General features: G+C 38.5%; 2 protein-coding genes across 2 annotated transcripts; both read left to right on the forward strand.

The window, feature by feature from the left end:
* Positions 1-381: 381 nt before the first annotated feature.
* On the forward strand, positions 382-10647 carry LOC306903071 (leukemia inhibitory factor receptor-like; the record flags this gene model as incomplete). The annotated part of the gene is made up of 17 exons (XM_079472014.1): positions 382-400; positions 1083-1222; positions 1309-1447; positions 2713-2914; positions 3737-3897; positions 4808-4941; positions 5154-5304; positions 5735-5811; positions 5887-6091; positions 6185-6361; positions 6839-6886; positions 7199-7357; positions 7499-7651; positions 8747-8828; positions 8956-9028; positions 9122-9430; positions 10591-10647. The coding sequence occupies 17 exons, from the start codon at positions 382-384 to the stop codon at positions 10645-10647; spliced, it is 2286 nt and encodes a 761-aa protein (XP_079328140.1).
* A 1672-nt stretch (positions 10648-12319) lies between these two features.
* LOC306903081 (2-hydroxyacyl-CoA lyase 2-like) lies at positions 12320-20120 on the forward strand (the record flags this gene model as incomplete). Its single annotated transcript, XM_079472024.1, has 15 exons — positions 12320-12343; positions 12955-13156; positions 13243-13370; positions 15260-15398; positions 15564-15675; positions 15787-15886; positions 16104-16201; positions 17145-17281; positions 17402-17536; positions 18313-18427; positions 18552-18721; positions 18818-18888; positions 19034-19105; positions 19404-19509; positions 19942-20120. The coding sequence occupies 15 exons, from the start codon at positions 12320-12322 to the stop codon at positions 20118-20120; spliced, it is 1788 nt and encodes a 595-aa protein (XP_079328150.1).
* Between the last annotated feature and the right edge of the window lie 324 nt (positions 20121-20444).

The following is a 20444-nucleotide window of genomic DNA, read 5'->3' on the forward strand; positions in this document are numbered from 1 at the left end:
CATACTAAAGTCTCTGCAATCGGCTAAGTATCTGTAATGTCTCTTATAATGGCCACTTTCAGTTTAACCAGACACTAAACACACTTTCAGCTCGCTGTAGCTACTGGGCATGCGCAAAGGCTCGTAAAGCCCACCTTGCTCCATTCACACCACTTTGGTTATCCTGACCTATTTATCACGTGATCATCGGCCGGTACAAAGCAAAGACCGCGTCGATGATCTGTCCAAACAACCGAAGGCTTCACAAACCTCTCTCCTCCTCAACAAGCCTCGTGATTCGGTTCATTTGCTGACATCTAGTGAGTTTTCACGGAATCACACGAGTGTTTTGGTTCCACTGATCGTCCTTGTTCCCCTCGAAGTCATTATTTACTCACCGTCATGTCGTCCAAACCCCAAAGTCTGCGCTTTTACAACGTCTTAAAGATCAACATTGTTCATTCGTGAGATCTGTGGGTTGTTTGTTGGTATTTTCATGAGTTTAATGGATGATGTATTAATATTCTTCAAACGCATTTCCATTAATGACCGGTGGATGGAGCTCTTCGTTTATATAAAGGATCCATATAATAGCGTTGAGTTTAAAAGCATATCAATGATCGACACCAGAATATAATAACATTCAACACCAAACAATAAACATCATTGAAACACTTTTCTGACTCATACAAAGTGATATCAATGTGATTCCACAGGCATTATGGCTTTAATGTAAAGAGCAGACAGCAGGAGGCGGAGAAAGTGACACATGGAACAGAAGAGCAGAGATGAATCCAACATGAGGTCTTGTACATCCACCGAGATGATTTACTCTTGGACAAACATACTTATGTTCATCATCATCTTTCAACATGTTAAGAGATGTGATTCTTCAGGTCAGATGAATTTATTGCTGTTTTATATCATTTGTTTTTCTTATGTCCATTCTGCTTAAAAAATACTCATTTTAGTTCTTTTGTCAAGTTGCTTTTCTTCAAACATTGTTTGTATTAATGTTTACATTCACACTAAATATGTAAAGCACCCAGGACTAGCGATGTAAAGCATTATTTATGTTACATATTTCGATGATATTCTTGTAGATGACATCACTGTGCCGAACATCATCAAACTTCGGGCTTTGGACATGTGGAGACTGGAGATGAAGACGAGTGAAGAACATAGAAATCAGACGTATGAAATACAAGTTGGTCGCACAAAAAACATGGAAACTATCGACAGAGTGAGTTTAACCGTCCCACTGCCTCCTGACACAGAGTTTTGTGTTTTTATTCGTATGGACAGTAATGATTTTCTGTGCATTGACAGATGTCATTGAATGCTGTTGCTGACACAGTGATCTGGACGTCACAGATACCGCTGAACTGCACAGATCATTCTGTGAGAATAAGACGCATCTCTGATAACTCAACACTTGGATCCTGGAGCGCATGGAAAACTCACTATGGTGGGGAATTTAAAATCAGTTTTCTGTGCTGATAATAATGTGCGTCACATCCCAGCTGAAAAAAAGGTTCACAGTGAGAGCTGTATTGGTTTTAAAGGAAGCTTTAATGGTATCTGGGGGTCTCTACTGGTAGTGTGTTGTGTTCTATTGGTGGGATTTTATTGGGTGGATGAGAACCTATTGAGCACCATTGAATCCTACAGGAATAAAACACATATTACATTAAGAAATGTTGTTCTGGTTTTAATGGTAAACAACTGATGGTTCATAATGGTGTTTGAAATGGAATCCGTGTTAACTACATTTGATATGTTTTTGTATATATTGTATATAAATAATATATTTTTAGTATTATTAATACGCTTAAAAAAAGGTTGGGTTGTTTCAAACCGAGTTTGGGTCAAATACAGACATTTTCAATGTTCATTTTCTAATCTCTCTCACGTACCTTCTCTGGATCGGATCTGCCCGCTGCTACAAGATCTGTAGATTCTCTTCCACCAACACCTGACCGATCAGTTCTGACTTCAATCTCTTTTTTACTCTTTAAAACAAAAACAATAATACTTCTGTCTTTTCTCTGTATACTGTGGTAGGCGAGACCAGCTTTTATATTGCACTTGTGCTTTTTGTTTTCCTTATTTTGTTCCAATTGCTTCCGTTGTTTACCCGTCTGTAAGTCGCTTTGGATAAAAGCGTCGGCTAAATGTAAATGTCCATAAACCATATTTTACCCAAAGGGTTCAAACAAACCAGACTTTTTTAGCACTAAACCATATTTGACTTCTGATGTAACGTTGCAGGATATGAACTTCTTCTTTTTGTCATTAACATGGTTCATGTCTGTTGTGAGCCTCTCAACTGTCAGGGATGAATAAGCTTTTTTTGTCGACCCGCCTCACACAAAACTAAGCTGGTTGTCTTTTTAGATTGTTAGAATCACACAATGATCCCGTGAGCTATCAGATACACCTTGAGCTCCTAACAGGCCTATTGAGAGTCAGTTTAGTAAAACTTCAATAGTAAATAGTTACTATTGAGCTCAGTTTGAGACATTATTGAGATCTCTTCTGATGGAGACATTTGTGAGATTTTCTCAGGAGAAATAAATGAGACACAGATGAGTTTTAAGCAACATTTTCCATTTGCTTTCCATTAAATCCCATTCACGTCTATGAGAAAGAATTGAGATATTAAAAAGATGTGATGAGTTCATGTCTGTGGTTTATTCTACAGTAGTTCTTTTCTATTGGCTTGTGTTGTAGGGGATGAGAACTTGTCTCGAGATGTCAAGATGTATCCAAAGCACCAGGTGCTGAAAGAAGGATCCACTTTGCTGTTCTGCTGTGTTTATTCAGAAGATGCTCACATCACGGATATCTTGTTCAACAAAACCCAATACAAAGTCATCAACATAAGCTCACGGGTCAAAGCCATTCGAGTGGAAAACATCAACGCCACAAACCTGTACGGCGCAGTTTTAACTGCAGTAAAGAGAGTTCTGGGGTCGCTTTGAACTTTGTCACCTGTAAGTCCCTTTTTAAATAAATCGTATAAAAATGATATTATTCCTCGTAAACGCCTAAATATATGTAGACACTTTAACATCTAACCATTACCTTTACAGTAAGAAAGGTTTTGTCTTCATTTAGAAAAGTTTGTCTCTTGTTTTATTACTCTCATGAAATGTATTAACGTGTGCAGGTCCTTTTTTTAATAACTGGTTTAATATTTTCTTATCTAATGCAACAGCATTCATGCGTTTTGAAGTGTCACTGAATGTGCAGTAACTTTTGTGCTCACTGCATTTACGAAGCACTTCACTTGATTTTTATTTCCTTCTTTAGTCCCTCCTGAGAAACCTCATCGTATTCGATGTGAGACCACAGACATGAGAAACATCACCTGCACATGGAAAGTACGCAGAGCTTCAAACCTCGGCGGAAGCCACAAAAGGAAGTACAGATTACTTATCAGGTGACTCAGATTTCATCACGGTTCACAAAAACACATTCTAGCAAAGACGAAACGCACCCTGATCCAGTTATCTGTTGTTTTTCATCATGATAGATATGAATCATTTAAAGAGCGTGCAAGGCTGTAAAATGAATCATTTCGAGTTAGTCTTTTACGTGTATGCACTTGGCAAACGCTTTTACCTAAAGTGACGACTGAGTAAGTTATATATTCATCAGTACGTGTGTGAATCAACCCCACAACCTTAATGCTGCTTGAGCTTCAGTCCAACGCAATAATGGTTATTTTCTATGACTTTGTTTTTGTGAACAGGGTCTCTGAGGTTGTCACGTGTAGTCTGGAGAACAGTCATCTTCTGGTCTCCTGCAGTTTTCCAGTCATCCAACAGCAGGTCACTTACAGCATCACTTTATGTGTCACAAACAGTTTGGGGCGAGAGAGTGAACACTACATATTCAACATCACAGACACAGGTGAATATGATTTTAACTTCATCCAAACTGTTCATGATCCGGCACTGATATTGTTATAAATTCATGAAATGTGGATATTGTGAAACACATCTGACCGGGGACGTGTTTGTATTTCCTTCAGTTTCTATTAGACTGTTTTTAGTAGAAAGCCGATCATTTGTTAAACCCACATCTGTCAGCTACCCGCCTACACTTCTGTAACGTGTATGTAGGATAATATACGGACACTTTATACACTTTATACAAAGTCAACTGACCCATAACAGGGGACGGTTGCAACATTCATTAATATGTAATAAAACTATTGTATAACATCATTTTGATATTTCTTTATATTATTTGTGAACAAACAGGGTCTTTAAAAAGTGAAACTGGCAAAATATTTTAAATAAAAGAACAAGATACTGAAATACTTGTGAACTCTGTTGTTTGTTCATGTGTGAAAAGTTCAATTGACTCTATAAAGTAAAGAGTAACAAACCATGAGCATCATACACCAGCTCATTCCTGACCGGAGGAATAAACCGTGCAGCAACCGTCCCTTGTCTTTTACATCACATTTACATTTATGCATTTGGCAGACGCTTTTATCCAAAGCCACTTACATTGCACGATACTATACATGTGTTTCTGAGGACGTGCAATCCCTGGGATGAACCCATGACCTTTAGCACCATGCTCCTCTGACCACTGAGATACAGGAAAGTCTCCCCTACATACACAATATAATACTAGTCACAGTCACAGTGTATGTAAAATGTAAAAGAATGATGTTTGCACAGCTTTTCTCAGTTGAATGAATCTCCAGGAACATATTTAGCTTGAGAGTTTGAAAGAACGCAGGTTTCTTATCATAACGGAAGGATCAAAGGTATCAAAAATATAATTTATAAATATAAACGTGTTCCAGTTTTTCCATTCCCTGAGCGTTCTGAAGTGACGGCCGGTGTGTTGGATGCTGTGATGGACTTACAGTTGAACGGAAGCTTTAAAGGTCTCTCCATTACTTGTCAGATTGAAGTGGAGCCAGGAGGGATGACACAGGTAAAACATCTCATCGTGTGTTGACCGTCATATCATTCTCATCAAAATTACGACAGGAAGCAGTTTCCTGTTCGGCTGAGCGTGTGAAACCTCTTGTGAAAACCAAACCTCAGAGCAAAAATGAACCTTTTTCCCCCCGTTTGTTTTGTACGTCTCTAGTAACGTCCAGTGTCAGCGGTCCAATGATGGTTTTTTTTGTTCTGTACCAACAGGAGTTACAGATGAAAGGTTCAGATTCGCTTCAGCATTTCACAATCGAGATACAGAAACTGCGGCCCTGCGTGAGATACAACGCTAGGGGTCGCTGCGCCACACAGGACAATGACTGGGGCCGATGGACACCTTCCAGAGCCTTTCTTACAGGTAGAAGTCATGAAGCACTGTTACTGAGGTCTGTAAAAATACACTGCGGTCACAATTCAATACAATATATAATCCTAGAGTCACAATATGATAGAAACACACCACTTATAAGAATTGTAAGATGCCCTGTAGAGACAAATATGAATGGAATTGACATTCAAACGACCAAAACATTATAAACACTTTTGAAAAAGCAGAAATAAAAACATTATTAACACTGAGTCTCTATCATTTATAATATTGACTCGGCATTACTTTTATTACTGTTCATAAACGGATAAAAACCACTGATGTGTTAACTTACACCGAACGACCCAAACAATATCCCAGAATGTGAAACCTTGACCTGACCTCCGACATGTTGACCTCATCGCTTCAAGAACCAGCGCTGTATGTTTTACACAAGCATGTAAATCTAGTTTCTGGACAGGGCCTTTGGTGACGGTGGACGTGTGGAGGAAAATCAGAAACGGTCCTGTTCGCACCGTCACACTTCTCTGGTGCACTGTATGTTTCTGTTTCTTCCCCTTTTGAACCCAACATACACTGACAGTATCACGCACTCAACTTCATGTTTCTCAGGTCCAAAGCCATCCAGATGTGTCTATTGAGGCCTATGAGGTTTGTGAAAACCACACAGATCCACAGAGCGATAAGTGCATCAATGTCACACAGACACGTGTGGATTTACCCGTTGATGTCCACGTGTGTGACCTCACGGTGAGGGCGGTCTCTCAGACGGGTTTATCTGTACCATCACAGATAACTATTCCTTCATCGTATACAGGTAAACATACGTTTCTTTCTTTACGTTATCATACAGCGTTTCAGGTACAATCTGTAGTTCATTTTGTGCATCCCAAACATGCTGTTCCTGCAGAGGCTGTGATGAATGAGAAGAGGATTGTGGGTAACGCAGAGGGATTTCAGCTCTACTGGACGAGGAGCTCGGCCTCCACCTGTGACTACACCGTAGAGTGGTGCATGCTGGGAGTCGCTTGCTCCTTACAGTGGAGAAAAGTCCCGGTTAACCAGACTTACTTATCACTCGAAGCAGGTTAGATGTGTTTTCATGTGATGTCTCATAGTACACATCCGTACGAACACCATCACGACACAAGTCACAACACAATCTCAACATTCTGTCAACGTCTACAGACATTTTTGTACCGTAAAATGACCGTAAATCTTTTGATTCTTCAAACTGTCTCCACCAAACTTGGCACCATCCATCTGCCCTTTCTAACTTTTGTTTTCTACCTGAGGTTTGTTTTTAGACTCCAATATACATTTGAAATCCTTTAAGATTTTTGTCTTTCCTCTGCCGCCATCAAATCTAAATTCTCCTTATTTAAACTTCACGCAAGAAAGACAAAATAAAAGTTTGGCATCACAACTACAAGTCATTGAAATCACATGTTAAATGTTTATTAATTCCATTATTGTTCAAGATGACTGTACAATAAGATTGTTTTTCTAGGGTCTTTCAAACCCGGTGTTTGATACGCTTTTACTGTCTACTGGTGTAACGCAGAAGGACACAGACCTCACGAGAAACTCATCGGATACTTGGAAGAACAAAGTAAGAAACACACACATCCTCCTTTTCCTGTTCAGCACATTGTGTTAAGAAATGTCACTGAAACATTGCTCAACATGTGCGACCTCAGAGAAGCTTTTTATTTGGTGGCCAGAGAAAGTTCAGAGGTGTAAAATGAATGAAATCTGGATTTGGGTAAATCTGATGAGAAATGTTTGAGTTCATATTGAGATATTCAATAATAATGACTTTGGGTTACAGACTTGACAAATCCTTGTTGACATCTCTTCTCAAACTCTAATGACAGAAATAAACGAGAGATTAATCTGTGATTTGTCTTTCTGACGGGTGAAGAGCCCACGCAGGGCCCCACACTGGACCCTCATCCAAGCGTAACGTGGTCTTCTGTGACTCTAAGATGGAGTTTCAATGAGGACGACCCGACTCACACCGCATTCATCACAGGATATGAGATTACAGTACATGATGAGTTAGATGGTGATATTTCCCGGAGTAAGTGTTCAAAATGACTCAACCAGTTTCTGTTATGTTCTTAGCTTTATAAACTGATCTATTATATATAGAAACTTTATAGGTAAGATTGATGCAACTGTGCTGTCAAAGTTGTTATATTACTGTTTTATGTTATCGCAGGTTCTCACAGACAGATGATAAATAAACCCCACAGTAAATCTTTTACATTCAGTGATCTTAAGGAAGACCGGTCGTACACGTTTCATCTGTCTGCGTGTTCATCGGCGGGCTGTGGACCAGAGACCTCCACCACCATCACAACCAGAACAAACTGTGAGCTTAACCTCTGTAGAAAAATCACATTCAATCTGATGAACTGGTTTCGGATGAACACTTAAAGATTCTGTCTGGGTTTAAAATGTTTATAATGGTGACAGACTATATTGAGTTTTAAACTACACCGTTGATCTCAAGTCTCGTGTGACACGAGACAAACTACATTAACAATTATCACCTGCATCATTCCGCAGATATAAAGCCCAAAATCATATTAACATTGCAATTCCACCAAAATAACTGCTTATTTGATTTCTTTTCCGACCATTTTATTTTTTGGAGAATTATTATGAAATATTATGAAATAAACAATAAAAACCAAACTGAGCAAACCATGCATTGCGCCAAAAAAGTTTTCAAAGAGCGAGTTGATCTGTTTGGTGAGAGCACAGAACATGTTATGGAGATTTATAAAGGGAGGTGTCATCACCATATAAGCTTTATTGGAGCCGTTTCCTAATGCAAATGAACGTGAACGAGCACGGTGCTTAAAGTCCCCGTGAACCAGAAGTTGAGATCCTTTTACTTCCGTATGTTGACATTTTTGTCACAAGAAACAAGAAAAATAGTGTCTGCGTCTTTTATCTTTCTCTGCGATTTCATTGGATGTTTAAAAACCGCCTTTGCATTTGGAAATGGCAGCAGATTGACAGTGAAAGGGGAGGAGTTAACGGATGCTCCACCCAAGCAGTCTAACATACGTCATTTAAGATGAATAGTCACTACAGGACGGAAGTGCATTTTGATATTGAACGATGATGATGAAAGATGATGAATTTTAAAAGAGAATGACCCACATTGATAAACCTTTTACTATAAAAGCTGCAATATTTTGTGGAAAATTGAAATTGTCATTTTTTATTTCACTGGGACTTTAAGAACATGTGGGATTTATCATCAATGATTCATTACGGGTGTGCGTAAGAACCACGCAAGCAAATTTGATAAATACAGTTTTTTTTGTACGTAGGCACATTGTAATTTTCATTCGTAGGACAAAATATAAAACCTTTTCTACTCACTGTTGATAAATGAGACTCCTGGTTTAGTGTAAATATGTCTATATTTGTGTGATAATTCTTCTGTCAACAGATTATCTGCTGTCAGCTAAGATTTTAGTTTCGCTCCTGGTGTTGGTCGGCTGTTGCATTTGTCTGTGTTATTGCCAGAAAAAGTGAGTCTTCTAATATATTTAAAGAACATCATTTGAATATCATCACATGTCCTGCGATTGAATGCAGCACTTACTATTGTTTTCTTCTCTTCATCATGTTGACGTTTCAATGTTTCATCTTTTCCAGACTGAGAGAAATTCATGAAGAATTCAGATTTCTGCACATAAAAGCGCTGGACCTGGATGAAGATCTTTATGACGTAATTCATTACTATAAACATATTTTAATGTAACTCATGCTTGTTATTTCTAAGCTTCAATGTCGCTGTTGCCATGTTGTTGTTTTTTTCAAGGCGAGTGAAAAGATCCGTACATTCAGTATAGAGGAGTGTCATTGGTGTGATGTTGAGGTTTTAGACGCCCATCACAGCACCATGATACAGAACACACGGCTGACCGACACTGAGGATCTGAATCATCTGTTCATTTCTCATAAAGTCACAGTAGCGCCGTTCCTAACGTCCTCCCACCAGCTCACTACAGGAACATGGGACAGTCAGAACACAGATCTCACAAACTTCACTTATGTGTCTTCTGAACAGCAGGATTTATCTGATAAGATGTTTGAGACGGATGAAAAAGTGCAGGAGGCCAAGAACTCTGTGTTTATAAGTGATTACGTCACATCTGAAGCATTCTGAAACATTTATAATGTGATCACTTCAACCAGAGCTGTACAAACCTTTCATAAAGTTCAATCTGAGGCAATGAAATAATCGCATTATAACATTTGCTTTAGAAGAAGAATTTATTGTTTGTTTACTTAAAGTATTTTTATGACATTATAGGTGGTAGTTTTGAACAAATATATCAATATACTAAACTACATAAACAGATTGAATAAACAGCACTAGTTTAACATGTAAAGCAGTCCAGCACATGTGTAATGCCATCAGATGTTCAGTTTGATCCTCGTGATATCTGCCACTGCGCTGCATGTTTCTGTGAGGTGCCTCATATACTCCATTCATTCTGCAAAGCTTTATGAAATCTTCAATCTAACAATAACTTTATCTTTGTTTTTCTAAACGTGTTTTTAAACATTCTCAATGTGCATAAAGAGTATACTCATATATTTCTATCAGTTCATTTATTTATAGAGCACACGACTGACCAAAGTCAGTCTAGACCTCAGACTAAAAAACAGCAATAAAAGCAAATACAATAAAAAAACTGAAAATCAACATCCTTAATGGTGGGCCAGATCGAATAAATACGTTTTTAGACGTGATATGAAAATGAAAAAAGAGGGGGTCACTCTGACCTCTAGTGTTCCAAAGCATAGGGCCAGCTACAGAAGATGCTCGGTCTCCTCTGCATTTAAGTCTGGACTGGGGGACCGTAAGGAGATTCAAGTTCCTGAGGCATGTAGGAATGCAGCGGCTCTGACAAATAACTGGGGGCTTATAGACATATAAAGGGATTTAAAAAACTCTTCGGTGTTGGATGGGCAGCCAGTGAAGGGCCTTCATAATAGGGGTGATGTGGTCATAAGACTTTTTTTGGACGGGTAGTGTATATTGATCATTCATATATTTGGAAATATCGTCAAGACTCTATTTACATGTTTATACATCTCTGACATAGTTTCAGTATCTGTAAAAATTCAGTGCATGTTTGAGTTGCTAAGTGTTTACAGTGATAAACACCTCGTACGTGCGCAGTCAATATACAGTATTGTAGATGACACATTGGTTGAACATTTGTACCACTTTAGGGAATATTTCACTACAGCGAGCACATATGTTGTGTTTGTTTTTAGAAACGTTCAGATTCAGACACGTTACCGCAGCCCATCATGAGCTACACCACTAGATAGCGCTGGAAACCATCACACGGATGATATAAGAGTCATGACGGACCATAGTAGTGAATCACATAACAATAAAAATACAGAACACAAGCACAAATGCATCTCCAACCAAGTGGCAACGGATACAGAGATTGTGAAACATCTGTGATAAATGTAGTTTTACTACAGCAGCGGAAGCTCAGAACCTTAATGCTCTGTTGTGTCCGTATGTCTCTGTTGAGGTTGTTCAGAGGTACGTGACGTTCATAAGGGACATTTTCATTCTGTGGTGCAGAAATGTGTGTAGTGCGCGATGATGCATTGAAACCTTTTGGTCTGTTTTTATGAAAGAGAATGACTAAATGTTTTAAAACCTTACGGAAATGAACCATGTTTTTTGGTGCATTGTGTACTATTGGAAAAATCATGGTTAAAAGCATGTGATGGGGACCTTTATTTTACTTTCTCTGAAGATTATTAATGATGATAAAAACTAAGGTTACGTAAAGACACCATGAAACCGGTGTATGTGTGTGAGGTCAAAGGTCATGTTGTAGAACATGTGAAGAGAGGTTCAGTCTTACAGAACCTCAGTCAACTCTTAAAACACAACAGAACTAAAGACAAACACCAAACACATGTGATCCGTTCACACTTGAGCGCTGAAATTCACACGCATGTCACGTGGCCAGCTAAAGCATAACACTATGTGTATTTTCCATCAAGGTTTAAGGTTAAAAGTTATTATGAATATTTTAGAGAAAAACTATGATTTGGTTTGTGACTGGTCATCAAACTGCATGATAATATATAAGAAAATGCTTTACAGCATATTACTGCACAACTGAACCACTATAATATTGAGATTGACAGCTGAATTCTGATTTCACATCTTTTATTTTTCACCATTTTTCAACAGGGGAGTAAACATTGTGTATTTATCATTCAACAGCTTTTTTATTCAGATTTTTTTAAATGTTTTTTTTAATCTTAACAAAATGGATTACACGACAACACAAACAGGAGACTCCACCCACCAACTATTAACAATAACCATCTTATATCCCAAATAACATTACCTTACATACATTTTTATGATAATCATATTTGAGTCAACTCTCTAATAACCGGGACTCTTTCTAAACTATATATTTATTATAAAATGACTTTTCTCACATCATCTTTGGAAGCATCTTGGTTTTAAAGAAGTTTTCCAGGACCTGCAGGTTTGACATCCATGCGTCATCTCGGGCTACGGGTATAATGACGTGGTCTTTTGTGGTCCACACAACGAAGTAGCAGGTTTGTCTTTCAGTGAGGTGTAGCTGCCCCTGTACTTGGTGCCAGTAGTGATGGTCTAGGAACTGAATGTGCTTCCATGGTGTGAGGTTCCTCTTCTGGCTCAGGTGAGTGACAGGTCTGAGTAGAAACATACATACATTAGGTTCATATAATAATAACTATTGAATCTTTGTGCAGTCAGAGACTGAGCACAACTGAGATTATTAAATAAATCATTTTCATTTTATTCAACATCACATCATCTCCTGCCTGCTGTTCTTCCCTTCATCTCTGTATCTACCTGGTGGTTCGTTCACAGTATTCATATTTTCTGATTTAGTCATTTCCTGACGAAGAGAGAACTAGCCAAACTGGAGTTTGGATTTATAAGATCTGCAAGCATATAGTCGGATCTATCATGAGAGAAGCCAAGACATTCCCGGTAAACCTGAGTCTGTACCTCAGCCATTCACGCTCTCTCGTGTCAGCCGGTTATACATTTAGTTTCTAACATAGATGGTGATAGACAGGCAAAAGTTAGGGAGAAGAGGGAAATCTCTATTCACAGCAGCACTTGGCATTTGGTTTTCTAATGTTAGGGTATATGTCCAATGTCACGTGACTAAACCGGTAAACTGGTCTCGTTGCATCTAGCTTTCCTGTATCTCAGTGGTAAGAGGAAGATATTGTGTTAACATCGCAAGGTTGTGGGTTGGATCCCAGGGGATGGCAGACAGGTGTGCACGCGCAGCTCACTGCATCACAAGCCTTGCTGTCTTTGATCTCATGCGCCTATTTGACACTTAAGCATTCTTGTTGTATTGCCAAAAATGCAAGTTTTTACTGCAACATTGCATGTAAACACGTTCGTGCAGAACACCTGTTTTGGCAGATATCCATAAATCAGGACAGGGAAACACCACTCCCACAATCCGACAATGTGTCTATTATTCTATTCTCTTGAGGCGTATTCTCCTCCCCTCGCAGTGACAAAGATTGTTGCATTATACACCAGGGAATGTTATTCTAACTGTCAACGTCTGTGACACCCAGACAGAAAGTAAGAGTCCCCGGCATGGAGGAGAGAGCGTGGCGGAGGTCCTGCGGGCTCACGGGGTCAAATTCGTCTTTACGTTGGTGGGAGGACACATCTCGCCCATCCTGGTGGCCTGTGAGAAACTGGGCATCCGCATCGTCGACACGCGGCACAAGGCCACAGCTGTGTTTGCAGCCGATGCCGTGGCGAGACTTTCCGGTAAGAACAAATCTAAGAAAGCAAGAGGGTCCTTCGTGTTGCATGAGGATGTTAGATGGTGATAATCTAGTGTTTTGCCCCTGTAGGCACAGTGGGTGTGGCTGCAGTCACGGCCGGACCTGGACTGACCAACACTGTCACTGCGGTGAAGAACGCTCAGATGGCCGAATCTCCTCTGCTTCTCATCGGTGGTGCAGCTGCTACTCTACTGCAGGTCAGAAAGTTACTTCAAGGTGCACTTTACATACTCTCTGCTCAGCCTGGCGTGCTGGAACACCTCTGCCTTATCTGTTCCTCATATCGCTATTGGTGTGAGATTATATCAGGTAACTGTCCGTCACAGAGGTAACCCCCTGACCGCAACAGTGAGGCTCTGAAAGTAGAAATCATTTTATGAATTTAATTCTAAAACTTGAATATAACATTTCATGCGCAAGTTGTGAGTTTAATATTGAGTCTGTCAACAACTGTGTGTATAAGAATGCTTAACATGCTTTCTCTGCACTCATGAGATTGTGGTAGTGATGAAATTACAGGGTTTTATCTCCATGTATCTCTGACACAGTAAACTGGATGTGTATTCATCACCTCACCTCAAGGCTTATCTTAACTCTCCTGGTTCCTCCCGCCCAGTACAAGTGTACACACAGAGAGCAAATAAGTCAGCAATTACTTTTATATTATTATTGAACCGCTCTACCCGGGATCTTACGAAGCATGTTGAAGAGAAGAAACGCACTAGAAAGAAAATAACAAAGCAAATGATCTCATTTCAGTATGAACAGAAGAACAGGTGTACAGGGATGAAGCTTAAGGAACGGAGCTAAAGAAGAAACTTCAATGTTTGCTTCATTTTTTCTTAAGAATAAAATGACATGCTTTGTTTCTACTTGCCCGGTCAAGAGCTTACAGTATACTTATCTATCAAACCTTTCAGTGTAACAAGCACATCGCATTCTCATGTATATATTAACACGATGTGTTGAGTGACATTAATGATCAATTATTGTGGAGGGATTCTTTCGCTCATAATTTAATATAGAGGAGTCTCTGACACCATTGTTTGCGCATAATATTTCCTTCTGGAAGACGTATGATGCCAAACAATAAGCTATTAAAAGTAAACTGTTAGCTAGCATTATGATGTTGTGAACACTTATTCTTGTATTATAAAGTCGTTACTTTATATTTGTCGGAATACTTGTGACATTCAATGTTTCGACTTGCTCTGAACAAGAATGTCATTATATCATCATCATTATATTCAAATGAAATTCCGCACTGCTAAAATAATTTTTATTTTTGACGAAAAAGGGTTTAAGCATAAAATAAATAAGTCTATTTATCACGAAAATCTATTTATCACATATAAAAAGAGAATAGTTACTTTCACACTAAATGCTAATGATTTGTAAAAAAAAAAAATTCGGCCAATGGTCAATAATCTTTTTTACATATTTAAAGCACAATAAAATGTAAATGCTCCCCTAATTATTTTATATATTTTAATTAAGTAAAATTCTGAATTTGTACATATTGTGTTACGCTGAATGACAATGTAACAGTATTTCAACCAAATTGTGACTTTATTGTCCAAGAAACTTTACGTTGTAAGTAAAAAGACATTTTACTTATATTTAATGTGCTTTCTATGGACACAAAATCACTTTATCAATTTATGTCGACCCATGTATAAAACATCTGTGAAGCTATTCTAACTTCTGATGATCTTTATGGCAAGAACATAAAACTCCTTTTTTTAAATAAAATTAGGATGTGGATATAAATATGTGAGTATTGTCCTCCTAAGAATGTGTTGTCAATCTGATCCCATAAATTCTCATTGGTGCTGAAAAGTTGCAGACATAGTATATCTTACTGTAAAATACATTTGATATGAACATTCTGTTGAGTCGTGTGTGTAACGTAGAAGAGATCCTAGCTTAAGACATTAATTGTTTATGTTAATACAGCGAACAGTAATATTTTAAGTGTGTGTCATATGTGATGGTTTTGTGATCTGTTATAAATATGAAAATCTACAATTTGTACAAGAATAACCCACCACTCTTCCTCTTGACATTCGATTTTTGTGTTTTTTAGGGTAGAGGAGCCCTGAAGGATATTGACCAGATGTCTCTCTTTAAACCCCTCTGTAAGTTCTGTGCTTCAGTGAGAACAGTGAGAGAAATCGTTCCTACTGTGAGAAAAGCATTGGCCGTGGCACAGTCTGGCACACCAGGTAATGCTGCGAATGACCATTTTTTCATTTAATCATTTATCATTTTTGTGAGTGATTGAAACATGTCACTTTTAAGTTAAGATATAGTGAATCACACTTTTTAGAGAGTACATGACCTGACTCTGTGTGCATAAGTACAGTTTGATGTGTATAACAATTTCACAGGCCCAGTGTTTATCGAGCTTCCCATAGACACGCTGTACCCTTTCCATGTGGTGGAAAAAGAGTTTGCCCCTAAAAACACTCCCAAAGGTCTTATGGGCAAAATCACTGCACGGTAAAACATTTCTCACTTTTTATTTCCTCCAATTTTCTTACGCTTTATTTCATTATTAAAGGAAAGGCAATCACTTTTACGTTGAAAGTGTTTTTGTTTGTTATCCGCCAGGTATCTTAAAAATCACTTATCTAACTTATTTGCTGGAGCTTGGGAAAACCGTGATCCCTCCCCACTTCCCGTTCACATCCCGCAGGCCACAGAGGATGAGGTGAGACCTGTCAATCGTTTAATGGCCATTTGAGATGTATTATTAATTGCTTTTATGGTTGCGTCACATTAGATCTCATTTGATTCTCATCATCTTTAACATGAACCATAACAGGGCAGAATGAAACGATCTAGAAAGCTGTGACTTTTACTTCAGACATGGCAGATTAGATCTTATTTACATGACTCGGTATTCAAGTTGTTTCATTCATTTCCAGATTCAAAGATGTGTGGAACTGGTGAGCCGAGCCAAGAAACCCGTCATACTGTTGGGCAGCCAAGCAACCTTGCCGCCTACACCTGCAGATGATGTCAGGTCATTTAGCCATTCTGTCTTTACCCAGTTTGTGTCATACTCGTTCATGGAGTAGTTCATCAATCCCCTTCTGGATATTAAACCTATTGTCTTTGTGGTGCCAGTCTAGATATTTAAAGACACCCCTCCTTCATTAAACAGTAAACATTAAACATTTAATATTGACATATACTGGTTGACACCTTTACATTTTTTTAAATCATATCGTGAAAAAACCCGTTCTGCTACTTTAGACCTGCTTACTATTTATTTTTCTTTGCAATAAAGGGCATTAGAAGTATAAAATAACACTCAAAAAAATTTTTCTCAAAAAATTATATTCTCATGTGGTTCAAAACTTCTGGTTCATTTTTATGTGGAAAAGAAAATATGTTGAGAAATCATTTTGGGGCCAAGTCAATGGGGCGGTGTTGTTTGGCTACCAACAAATATCTTCTTTTGTATTCTGCAGAACAAATATTTATTTTTCTTACAGAAAAAGAGTTTAAATCTTGGTGTGAACTATCCCTTTAGGTCCGTAGTTCTCAAACGTTTTCCTTGTTGTACAGTGCATTTTCGACCCTCCCCAAAATAAAGTCGCATAATCCTAAACTAGAATTTTAAGAAACCAAAAACATATTCAGTTATACAATGCTGAAACATAAATAATTTTGGTTATTTTTCTAGTGTTTGATTGCGTGAAAAGTATGATACAAATTCCGTGTCCCCCTGGATCAATCTTGGGGCCCCCAGTTCGAGAACCACTGCTTTAGGTCCAAAGGGTTTTTATGCTCCATATGCAACCAACACAGTTACTGTATGTATTGAATAAATTGATCATATAGAATAATGCTTTAGTTGTGTAAGCATGAGCCAAAAACGGCAACAATTATTGATTTATAGCACCCGGACATGTAACTCATGGTTGAAGTTTGAACTCTCTTTTTGGATGTGTGTCTTACAGAAAGGCCCTAGAGTCTTTAGGCATTCCTTGCTTCCTGGGTGGGATGTCTCGGGGCATGCTGGGAAAGAACAGTCCACTGCACATCAGACAGAACAGGAGAGATGCCTTGAAAGATGCTGATCTTGTGCTGCTGGCAGGTGAGTAACAGCGCCATCTAGTGTCTTTTTATTTTCTATGGTTTTATACTGTTCGGAATGCTTAGAAAACTAAGCTATTCTTTTTCTAGATGTCAATACATGATTTGTTTTGGTTTGTAGGCACAGTGTGTGACTTCAGATTGGGTTATGGAAGGGTGCTGAACCGACGGAGTAAAATCATTGCAGTTAACAGAGACAGAAGTCAGCTATTGAAGAACTCGGACATGTTCTGGAAACCAACAGTGGCCATTCAAGGTGAAGAAGTGCAGTTTAATTTCTTTCCTGAATACATAATGTATAATACATTAATGAAAATAAAATTCTCTGTACTATAGTATTAACTATAGTATCTAACTAGTTTTAATTCATTAACTGTAATAGGCCTATACTTAATTGAACACCCTATACCGGAGTATCTTGACATTTTACTACAGTTTACTATAGTAAATATTATAGTATACTCTACTACAGTATTTTATCATTTGGGCACATCATTTACATTACACACTTACAATCTTGTGATCAATGTTTTGTAAAGAGACTGTACTTTATTGTGTATATTATATGTATATAAAATATGTATATCTTTTGGGACCTTTTGAAGTTTAAAAAGCTCTGCACTAAATAAACTAGAATCAAAATCCATCTGTAGTGGACATGAAATGGTAAATGCGTCACATGATTTGGGAGGGGTCGTGAGATATGTAGGAAGTGGTTATCGGGCACCTGCTCACCTGTTGTGGGTCAGGAGGGGGTGAATGGGGAGTAAGTGTACTCTTTGTTGACCAGCAATTTATTTTTGCAACATGTTTGTGGAGTAATAATTGGAGTATTGGAAAGCTTTCTGTTTTTTGTATGTATGATGTCCTTTTTGATGCGTCACAAATACAGCACTCCCAGTTTAGCCGCTCAGCGGATTACAGCTACATCATATTTGTATAACTTAAGTTATAACCTGTGTATACATACAGTACATATACACTACTAAAAAAGGGGTTCTACACTGACAATTTATTTTCCAAATGTTTCAGGCGATGCTGGCTCTTTCCTCCTGCGTCTCTCTAAAGCCCTCAAGGGACACAGATGCCCAGAGGAATGGCCTCAAAGTCTGAAAGAAGGAGATTACGTCAAAGAGAAAACTAACAGGTGAACTTTCCCCACCTTTTCTATTCTTGCTTGCATGTCAGCTTTGTCTCAGGAGACTGAATGTGTAAACCTATGACCTATAACTCCCTTTAGTTTCATCTCGCTGCCTATTTGTTTATCTCAGAGCCAAAGCAGATGAGAAGACAGAGATGCATCTGAATCCTCTGAATGTTCTGCACCGGGTGGATGAGCTTTTGAATGAGGACAGCATCATAGTGGCCGCCGGGGGAGATTTTGTCGGCAGTGCTGCTTATATCATGAGGCCGCGGGGCCCGCTGCACTGGCTAGGCCCAGTTTAGCAGGACTATCGATATTTTTTGACCTGTTTGTGAACATCTAAAGCACCGTTTTGAAGGAATTGATGATTCTGTTTTCTGCTATTCACTCCAGGAGCTTTTGGGACTCTGGGTGTTGGAGGAGGTTTTGCTCTGGGGGCCAAGCTCTGTCGACCTGACTCTGAGGTAAGACTGTAAAGAAGTTAAATTGTATTGAATGCTTTGATATTGATCTCTGTTTGACCAGAGGACCTAGCTGACCTGACTGTAGTGACATTTGCCCCAGTTATTGAAACAGCTTTTCCCACGTGGTGCGATGTGTGTGTTACAGGTTTGGATCATTTACGGTGATGGTTCCCTTGGATACAGTGTAGCTGAATTTGATACCTTTACACGCCACAAGGTGGGGAAAACACGGCCAAACCTCACATATAAATCCCTTTTATGTACTGGGGACAAAGTAGTTTACATATCTATTTAAAAGACAGGACAGGGCGTAATAGGGTTTTGGATTACATTTGATTTATTTACAAATGAATTAAAAAATCATAACATTTTTAACCCTTTCCATATGCGATCAACAGCAGATGAAGCATGTTATGTGATTGTCCCCATAGACTTATATTGTAAGTGCATAATGCATAAATGCAGTATATAAGCCAGAACGATTGTAAATGAGCTGTTTTTTCACGTCATGTCAGACACCGGTGATCGCTCTGGTCGGAAATGATGCCTGCTGGAGTCAGATCTCCAGAGAACAAGTGCCTTTGCTCGGGAGCAATGTAGCCTGTGGTCTCGCCTTCACAGGTGAGATGGTTTACTCTAATAATATTTTCAAAATGTTGTCATAAATGTAGGATTTACACCTCCCGAGTCTTCAAAAAAATATGTGGATCAAGATGTTTTTCAGAAAAAGGATATTGTTGCATGTATGTTCTTTGACCTGTGATGTCATATTACTAACCAGGGAAATGATTTACTTGAATGTTGTTGTACCGTACAGTTCAACTACGTGTAAAATCGCTTTAAAAGAGAAGTCTGGGTCACAGTTATTTACCATTTTTGTTATTTAGTAATTTATTGTTGAGTCTTCCGTAGCACCTGTGACATTATAGGATTGCATAGTGTCCAGCAGTTGTACACTCAAGGAATACAGCAGCACTGACATTTGACTTTCTTCTATACTGTATTTGGATACAAAAGTATGAATTCGTTTTTTTCTTTTTTTTCTGCTTGCAGATTATCACATCGTAGCTGATGGCTATGGGGGCAAGGGTTACCTGGTTGGGCGACAGGATGAGTCACAACTTGATGACATCATTAAAAAGGCACAGAAGGAAAGTAGAGAGCGAAAAGCCATTCTGTTAAACGTTCTGATTGGGAAAACCAACTTCAGGGAGGGCTCTATCTCCGTCTAAACAGCGACACTGTGCACGATCCTGCCTAGAAACCCAAAGTTCTCTTTTATGTTTTACATTTCAATTTTATGTTTTAATTTTAAAGCCTAATTAATTTATATGCGGTGCACATTTCAGTACATTTACAGACTGACTTGTTAAAACAAAAAGAAGTTAAGTTATTGGAATGGAAGCAGAGTATCAAATGTGTGCAACAACATACCAGATTGCAGCGGTGTTGTAACTAGGACAGTTTTTAAAGTTAAATTGGGTGAAACTCAGAAAAAGGACATGTTGTGGTCATCTTTCTCTCCACCAGAAATAAGACAATATTTCGCTCAAAGA

Source organism: Barbatula barbatula, assembly GCF_947034865.1.
Source record: "Barbatula barbatula genome assembly, chromosome: 2".
In the NCBI taxonomy this organism is placed as follows: Eukaryota; Metazoa; Chordata; class Actinopteri; order Cypriniformes; family Nemacheilidae; genus Barbatula; species Barbatula barbatula.